Here is a 10,154-nt window from a genome sequence, read left to right on the forward strand (position 1 = left end):
TTTTGTTTTTTGTACTTTGTTTTTTACCCACTCAAGCAATAGCAAGACTTCTTTGGAGTGTTTACGATGGAATAACGTTTTCACTACATTGAGTGCATTTTCCGACCCCTCTGATAACTTTTTGCTCCCCAGAAAAGAGACTAGCTAAAATGACAAGAGGGGTCCTAATGTGAGCAACATTCTTATTTCCTGCACAATGGAGAGAGGTTATGATAAGTCATGAGTGTATCATGATAAATCATTTTCTGTAATATTATAATTCCCTCATATTTGGGAGTCCTCACTCACTTGGAACTGCCAATATGAGTTGGCGGTTGGTGCCCAAAGTTAATTATATTAATGTAAAGAGGTCATTTCAATGACAGTTTATAATTTATTTTATAATTTATATAATGTTATACCCATATTATAAATAATACATGTCGACACAAGTAGAAATTTATTGAAACAGGACAATAAGCTTTTTCTCAATATATTCAAAATAATAGACAAAGTTGTATGTTGGCCTGGCCCTCGGCAAGCGTTGTAGTTTTTCATGTGACCCCGTTACAAAATTAATTACCATAGAACATTCGGACATTTTTAAAGACCAGTTATAGAAACTTAAAATAAATCTGCTCCCGCATTCCGACCTTAGTCAGGACAGATGCTTCCCAATTCTGTAGTAACTGTAAACATAGCATGCATTTTTAGGAAGACCAGAAAGCCGGGCTTTACAGTAATCAATTCAGTTAGTGATCTGAGAGTTAAAAAGGGCCGGACTCTGTATATCATCTTCAATTAATGAAACACTCCTCTTGTTAAATTTTTGATAAGCAGAATAAAAGTGAGCTCAGAGTCCACGACGACACCCATTATCGTTATGACTAGTTGTTAGCCTAGTGACCGGAAGGTATCACGCTACTTCACCCCAAACGCGAAAGTGCTGTGTGCATAATCCATTGATTAACTTAAATTGACAGATGGCATATTTACATCACATGGTTGCATTCACTTTATCATTCTTAAGCTTTATGCTTAAAACCTAAGATCTGATGTAAAAATCCTATTGAAACATGTATGCGGTGCCTGACCATTTTTCCAGCTGAGAATATAATCCATTAACTTTACAAAGTACTGAAAGACACTACAGTATGTGTTGCGTTTATCTCCAAAATATTAGATTACAAAGGCCCATAGAAGTCAGTGACAGAAATAACCAGTTATGCCTGCAACAGAGGGGCTATTGACAAAACTGCTTGACATGCAGTTAAGAAAGACCAAAAAGGCTTTCTTTAGTAATTACATAGCTTTTTACTTTATGATGGACCATCCTCTTCTAGTAGAGCTCCCGCCATAATGCTGTGCAAATTGAGTAAACGTGCCCTACCTTGATACTGAGCCCTGAAGCCTTTGTGGCGATGGTTGCTCTCTGTCACAAAATGCAGCCGCAGCCAGTTTTTGTTGCTGATGATGGGTGCAGGGATATTCATACCAGTCAGCCTAAAGATGAAGAGCACAACGTAAAAATGTTTTAACTTTTATTTCAGGAATACAGGAGTCATGTTAATGACATTGTTGTTTTATTTTCCAAAAATGAGCGCGCACACATACACACATTTCAAAAAGGTTTTATAGTGTGCCTGCCATTCAGATGTCGACGTCCTTCCAGGGCTGACAAAATGTTCATGCGACATAATCACTCTGTTCTGTTCCATATAGTGTGTGATATTTTTTTCTCGAGAATCAAAAAAGTAATTCAAATATCTAATATTACTCAGTTTGAACTGAATTGCAACGTAGTCAGACTGACAAGGTTTGACGTCAAACTAACTGCCATAAAAATCTGATCCTGATTCACGATTCATTTCTTCACATTTGTGAAGAAATGCTAGAGCTGGATTAAACTTTACCTGCTTAGAGCTACAACCATATCTCCATTGTAGCCATCAATTCATACAAAGAAAAAAAAAATATGTAGGCCTTTTGGCAGAGGTCTCGAGGGTAGTTTTTTTTTTTTTGTGATTATTGTTATATTATGGGGCAGTAGCTTACTCGCTAATAATTTATGTTGGGTGACAATGTAACCCAACTTTAGTGGAATAGTTGCTCGACAAGTGTCACCTCGTTTCCTGCTGTCCAATTGTGCATCCTTGTCCATGCACATCATTAATGCATGTCCAGAGAATCCAGCTGAATGTAACTAGTGTGTGTGTGTGTGTGTGTGTGTGTGTGTGTGTGTGTGTGTGTGTGTGTGTGTGTGTGAGCTCAGAGTCCACGACGACACCCATTATCGTTATGACTAGTTGTTAGCCTAGTGACCGGAAGGTATCACGCTACTTCACCCCAAACGCGAAAGTGCTGTGTGCATAATCCATTGATTAACTTAAATTGACAGATGGCATATTTACATCACATGGTTGCATTCACTTTATCATTCTTAAGCTTTATGCTTAAAACCTAAGATCTGATGTAAAAATCCTATTGAAACATGTATGCGGTGCCTGACCATTTTTCCAGCTGAGAATATAATCCATTAACTTTACAAAGTACTGAAAGACACTACAGTATGTGTTGCGTTTATCTCCAAAATATTAGATTACAAAGGCCCATAGAAGTCAGTGACAGAAATAACCAGTTATGCCTGCAACAGAGGGGCTATTGACAAAACTGCTTGACATGCAGTTAAGAAAGACCAAAAAGGCTTTCTTTAGTAATTACATAGCTTTTTACTTTATGATGGACCATCCTCTTCTAGTAGAGCTCCCGCCATAATGCTGTGCAAATTGAGTAAACGTGCCCTACCTTGATACTGAGCCCTGAAGCCTTTGTGGCGATGGTTGCTCTCTGTCACAAAATGCAGCCGCAGCCAGTTTTTGTTGCTGATGATGGGTGCAGGGATATTCATACCAGTCAGCCTAAAGATGAAGAGCACAACGTAAAAATGTTTTAACTTTTATTTCAGGAACACAGGAGTCATGTTAATGACATTGTTGTTTTATTTTCCAAAAATGAGCGCACACACATACACACATTTCAAAAAGGTTTTATAGTGTGCCTGCCATTCAGATGTCGACGTCCTTCCAGGGCTGACAAAATGTTCATGCGACATAATCACTCTGTTCTGTTCCATATAGTGTGTGATATTTTTTTCTCGAGAATCAAAAAAGTAATTCAAATATCTAATATTACTCAGTTTGAACTGAATTGCAATGTAGTCAGACTGACAAGGTTTGACGTCAAACTAACTGCCATAAAAATCTGATCCTGATTCACGATTCATTTCTTCACATTTGTGAAGAAATGCTAGAGCTGGATTAAACTTTACCTGCTTAGAGCTACAACCATATCTCCATTGTAGCCATCAATTCATACAAAGAAAAAAAAATATGTAGGCCTTTTGGCAGAGGTCTCGAGGGTAGTTTTTTTTTTTTTGTGATTATTGTTATATTATGGGGCAGTAGCTTACTCGCTAATAATTTATGTTGGGTGACAATGTAACCCAACTTTAGTGGAATAGTTGCTCGACAAGTGTCACCTCGTTTCCTGCTGTCCAATTGTGCATCCTTGTCCATGCACATCATTAATGCATGTCCAGAGAATCCAGCTGAATGTAACTAGTGTGTGTGTGTGTGTGTGTGTGTGTGTGTGTGTGTGTGTGTGTGTGTGTGTGTGTGTACACCACCATAATCATGTCTAATAACAATATTAACAAATTAAATTCCCCATCTCGAGTTCTGATGCAGCATTACTGTTAGTTCACGTCTTTTTTTTTTCTCTTCTAATTTGAAGGTGATTCTCCGTGCACGTTCCACGCACTGGGAATTGACCAACATGCAAACTTGTTTTGTATATCAATTACGGAATAGTTGTGAACTATGTGAAAGCCTCTTCAATGTTATTGTATTGTGACCGACTGAAGGCTCTAAACTGTCCCTAGTTGTGATTGTGAGCACGAATGATTTTGTGTCGACGTGTGCCCTGCGATTGGCTGGCAACCAGTTCAGGGTGCACCCCGCCTGCTACCCAAAGGCAGTGGGGATAGGCTCCAGCATGCCCACGACCCTCATGATGATAAGCGGATCAGATAACGGATGGATGGATGGCTGAAATGTGATTGGATTTTGATCGTGATGTGAACAGATTAGACATGGTGGTTGACTGGTTAGACATCCACTTCAAAGCTCTGAGAAGGTGGGTTCAAATTGCGGCTCCGGAATTCCTGTCAGCAGTTTGCATGCTCTCAACATGCTTACTTGGGTTTTCTCCCACATTCCCAAAACATGTGTGGTAGGTTAAATGAAGACTCAAAATTTTCCGTAAGTGTGAATGTGAGTGCGAGTGGTTATTTGTCTGTGTGTGCCCTGCAATTGGCTGGCGAGCAGCTCTGGGTGCACGCCAAAATCAGATGGGACAGGGTTTTGGGAGGGAGGGAGAGGGGGTGGGGGGCGATGGACGAATGGATGGATGGGCAATGTATATGTAAATACCTGTTAGTAGTGTGTTCCCAGTTGGGATGAGTAAGTGATGTGTATCCACACCCATCCATCCATTTTCTGATCCGCTTATCCTCACAATGGTCGCGGCACATGATGAAGCCCACGCACCGAACTGGTTGCCAGTCAATCGCATGGCACATGAAGACAAACAACCATCCCCGCTCACACTCACACCTGGGAAAATTTAGAGTGTTCCATGAACCTGCCATGCATGTTCTTGGAATGTGGGAGGAAACCTCAGTACCCGGAGAAAACCCACACAGACACGGGGAGAACATGCAAAGTCCACACAGGAAGGCCGGAGTCGAAATTGACCCCTGCAATTCTGCACTGTGAGGACGACACCCTAACCAGTCAACCACTGGGTCACCGCATATCCACACCCGTAGTTAAAAATAAAATAAAATAAAAACAAGTTGACATAATGTAATGACAGTTACCTGGATAGTTATTTTAAACACCGTAATGCCCACAAATCCAGCGTAATTGACATACTTCTCATGAGACATTCTGTGGTCAAACCACTACAGATGATCATTGCATGTTAGTTTGCCCTATTTAACAATTTCAATGGTAATTAGACTGCAGTCTTAGGTGTTTTCATGCATCCTTTAAAAAAGGGGTGCCCTAGTCCGGTTCTCAAAACCCACTACACAGCCTGTTTAAGATTTCTCTCTCCTCCAACACCCCTGATTCAAATGATCAACTCATCAGCAAGCTTTGCAGAAGTTTTAGTCATGATTCAAGCTAAATACCATTGTGACACTAAGTGCAACAAGATGTTTTTTTTCCTGGTTATTTCAATTCCCAAAAGTAATGGAAGAGCGAGTCCAAGTATATATATATACATTTTAATTTTGCTGGGGAGAAAACATTTGGGTCTGACCTCAAAAAATGAATATGAAACAAGAGTTCAACATTTCAGCTTTTACGTCCATGTCTTTACATAATGATCTGACACATTACTGAAAAGATAGCAGCTTTAGTAGAGCCCAACCATTTTTCAAGTGACTGATCTTGCCCAGCTGTATACGAACACATTGATTATTCATAAAGCAAATACAGCTGCAGGTCAATGCTCAGTTTCAAAGTTTGGCTACACTCTGCAGACTATAAACTATTTATTTGAGTCTGAGTTCAAAAAATGCAATTGTAAAGCTGAGAAAAGATGGAAAATCAATCAGAAACATTGCACAAACATTAGCCAGAACGAAGACATTGGTTTGGAATGTCCCGAAGATCGACAAAACCACTGACACACTTGGAGTAGGTACCTTAAGGGAAACAGCAAGTCAACGACAAAGACATTATCAGAGCTCTAAAAAAGACCCTTAAAAAACTGTTACTGACATCAGCAACAATCTCTAGAGGGCAGAAGAAAGGGAATCACAATACGGTATTTTGTTTGCAGAAGAAAGACATCCAAAGGCTAACCCAGAAGATCCAAACTACTTGTTAGCAAGAAGAATAGGAAGGCCAGGCTGGAATTTAGTAGAGAGATTGTTATGGACTGATGCGACAAAAGATTAAAATTGGGAAAAGGAAAGGATCTTCTAATGATCCACAACATACAAACTATGAAGCACTGTAGAGATAATGTCAAGGCTCAGCCTTGCATATTAATATTTACTAATTAAATATCTTGCAATGCCAGCAGCAGCCCGGGGTAGTGGTCTCCCTTTTTTGAAGAAGGGGGATTGGAGGGTGTGTTACAACTGCAGTGCGATAACACTCTTTAGCCTCCCTGGTAAGAAGAAGAAGGGAGTATTTTCAAAGTTGACTACAGGGCGGCACGGTGGTCAACTGGTTAGCATGTTGGCTGCACAGACCAAAGGTCTGTGGGTATGATTCTGGGCCCTGGCCTTTCTGTGTGGAGATTGCATGTTCTCCTCATGCCGGTGTGACTTTTTCTTGGGTATTCTGGTTTGCTCCCACGTTCCAAAAACGTTGTTTTTGGCACAGTTGTGCTCAAACTTTGACTTATGCTAAATGCTATTTCCATTTTGATTCACAGTTCAACAGTTTTAACAAGTAAATAAGATGACTAGATACACCAAGTTACTCACTCCCCATTCTCTATGTCTGCTCTTTTTTTGGGCCGCATTGTAAGCCGGTTGTGTTATACAGCCCCTAAAACTGACAGACCACAATGATTTTGGTCCTACATTGTTACTGCACACTATCTGCACAGGGCATCTTGTTTTTTTTTTCTTCTTCTTATTTTACACTTTGTATGTGAGTAAATACATTCTCCATGCAATATTTCTTCCAGTCCAAATTTAGGAACTCGAGTTAATGTACTCGTCCCTACTCACATGACCTCAACTGTGTTCATGGTCGGATTGGCACCTACTGTATCGGCGCACACTGCACTGACTTTATATATAATCACATCGTGAGAATAGCTCAATTTGTGTGCGATCTGACTGCAGGATTAAAGATAGGGTGAGATACTCGACTATCCGGGAGGGGCTCATAGTTGAGCCACTGCTCCTCCGTATTGAAAGGAGCCCGATTAGGTGGGAGACCTCCCTGGCCGGAGAGACTTTGGCCTGGGGACACCTCGGGATCTCCATGGAAGAGCTGGGCGAAGTGGCTGCACAGAGGGAAGTCTGGGATTCCCACCTTGAGCTGCTGGCCCCATGACACGACCTTGGATGGATCGATGGATGGATGGATGGATCGTGATGACAGCAGCAAAATGAGCACCAGAATAGGCTCTAGCTCACCCACAGTTTAAAATAAAATGTAACCATATTCCTTTGGATATCGTGAATCATTCAGTTCGACAATGACCCAAAACATACGGCAAGAACAGTTTATCAGGGGGAAAAAGTGAAAATGTATTGACCTGGCCAAGTGAACCCTAACCTTTAGCTGCTAAAGATGAGAAAGGAGCCACCTGACAGATAAAACAACTGGCTGTGGTGAATGCCTCAAAAACCATCGCAAAAAACATCATGCAAGTTGGGTGATTATCATTTTTAAGTCTTTTTGTTCTAATACTTTTGCTTAGCTAAAATGTTATGTTTTGTTCCAAATGGTGTCGAAGATGTGTATCAGGTACAGGTGTAAATAATGGGAAATGTCTGTCGGTGTATGCCTCCGTGTTCCATCTTCCTGGTACTGACTGTGTGATAGATAAATCATTTTATTTAGCGTGCAGTCTGCAGCATCTGGTAGAGATTTAACACTGCCACGGGCCTACTCATTTTTCTGGCGAACCAGCTCTGAATTTGTTCTGTCTTACCATCCCTGTACCGTCTGTCAACAAGCGCACACGCACACACACACACACACACACACACACACACACACACACACACACACGCACACACAAACGCAGACACTCTGTCACACATAGACACACGCGCGTGCGCACACACACACACACACACGTTCACAAACAAACGCGTGGTTTAATAGTAACATGGGACTGCTGGAGCATGGTGCAGGATTCTAAAAACAGTGTGATAACTTCACGTTTCATCTATGTGTATGCACACCCATGGTAATGTCACTGTTATTGTGGGTGCAGCATCTCTGAGGTTTGTTAATCAATATAATTTATTTGACATTTACTGCAATGTGAACTCAGGACCAGACATTCAAAAGAGGTCTCTGGCTGCTCTGCACAAGTCTAGGCCTGGTTGTTTTGCATTATTTAGTCCTTAATCTGAATTTAAAGTGTCTTTATTATCTTTAAAACATACTGTCAATTTAACAATGTTAACATGTGTCAATGTGAACGTGTTGTCATTATCAATGGGATGTTGCCCATGTAATTGTCTTTGAGCCAGGGAATTATTTCTTTTCACATAAACTTATATTTGAAAACAATTTCTCCAACGTTTTGGCATTCTGGCCATTACTTTTTCAAAGCAATTTCTCAGGTTTGGAAAACACTCTTTTATAAGGCATTGATGAGGCCGGTGTGCCTTAAAACTTTACAAAATGCAAAACAAAATGTTTCACATTAAATTAATGAAATATATAAACTCCATCTATTTATTTATCTATACACGCGTGTGTCTCTTTAGGGAATTAATTATTACAACTGCTCTCCATTCCCCACACATTTTAGTGCTGAATAAAATGCGCCTCATGTCTACAGAGTGACTTGGAGTCACTCCAAGTGACAAGACAAGCATACACTCAGCTCTTGACTCTCAAAAGGGTCTGGGAGTGCCCTTGGAGACCCATTTGAGAGCTAGAGCAACTTAGCTCGGTTCAAACGACTGACCAGCAGCCGACCAAGCGCATTCCCTTCTCAAAGCAGGAAAGAGTTGGTGTGCTTCACAGCCCAAATCCCAAAGATCCACCATTGCAGATTTAATTTTCCTCTTTAAACATTGTATATAATGGCTGCAGTGCAGTGCAATATAATTCTAGAAGCTAATTCATGTGCCGACCTGCTGAATTGCAACACAAATTCCCCTACCACAGGGCTATCCAAATACAAAGTGTGCGTTAATTGGCCTTAAAAAAATGTGCTGTATTCAGGTAATTTTATTTACATGCTAAAGTTGACATATATATATATATATATATATATATATATTAATTTTCCTCTTTAAACATTGTATATAATGGCTGCAGTGCAGTGCAATATAATTCTAGAAGCTAATTCATGTGCCGACCTGCTGAATTGCAACACAAATTCCCCTACCACAGGGCTATCCAAATACAAAGTGTGCGTTAATTGGCCTTAAAAAAATGTGCTGTATTCAGGTAATTTTATTTACATGCTAAAGTTGACATATATATATATATATATATATATATATATATATATATACATATATATATATACATATATATACATATATATATATATATATACATATATATACATATATACACACACACACACAAAATTATCATGTTAATTGTGAATAATTAATTTGTGATATTAGGCGCATTGTTTTTTTAATAGCGTTAATCTAATTTTAATCTCTAACTTTTTTGTTTGTGTAGGTGGGTTGTCTTTTTATAATCCCCCTTTTTATGTGTTGGCTTCCTGTGTTCGAGTTGTTGAGGGTGGGAAACAATGGTCAGTCACAGCCTGAAACGGACATTGATTGGCTGTAATTATGTTTGGGCTTGTTTAGCATAAACTGATAGACTCCCATTGGAGTTGGGCGGGATTAGTAAAAAGCGGTGAGGAGAGGAGAGGTGAACATGGAGGAGCATGTGAGAGTTCTCGACCCAATAAATGGAAAATTTACATTCCATAAAACGCCCTGACGGCATTACTGATAAAGGGAGAGTGTTGTGCCTAATTTGTAAGAAAGAGTTTGCTTCCCACCGAAGCAGCTCAAGTTTAGCCTCCCACATCAATGCAAAGCACCCAGTCTCGAGTGCAGCCACAGCTAACGTTAGCATCGAAAGCGTTAGCAATAGAGCGAGCCATAGCAAAGCTCTTCACCAAACTAAACTCGGGAAGAAGAACACCCCGCATACGAGGTATGAAGTCAGCATAGCTGCGGTGCCCTCTGTACCCTACTAGAAGCGATTGATGTTTATTTCAGCACTTGTGAAAGCGCTATATAAATCAGGATGTACAGTAAATATTCCCATCCCCGGAATTCTATGAAAAGGAATTTCCTTCACCCGGAACAAAAACCTGTGCATTAACATTTTGACTACGATATTACATGTTACCGGAACTTACGT

General features: G+C 40.1%; 1 protein-coding gene across 1 annotated transcript in view; it reads right to left on the reverse strand.

Moving 5' to 3' along the window:
* The window catches only part of LOC109529648 (CUB and sushi domain-containing protein 3-like), a 447,797-nt gene that overhangs the window by 297,581 nt on the left and 140,062 nt on the right, over window positions 1-10,154 (reverse strand). The window contains exon 6 of the mRNA XM_019893029.1: window positions 2,785-2,897. Within this exon, the coding sequence (XP_019748588.1) occupies window positions 2,785-2,897 (113 nt within the window). The remainder of the gene's footprint in view (window positions 1-2,784; window positions 2,898-10,154) is intronic.

The sequence above is a fragment of the Hippocampus comes genome, unplaced genomic scaffold, assembly GCF_001891065.2.
Source record: "Hippocampus comes isolate QL1 unplaced genomic scaffold, H_comes_QL1_v1.1 scaffold94, whole genome shotgun sequence".
Classification (NCBI taxonomy): Eukaryota; Metazoa; Chordata; class Actinopteri; order Syngnathiformes; family Syngnathidae; genus Hippocampus; species Hippocampus comes.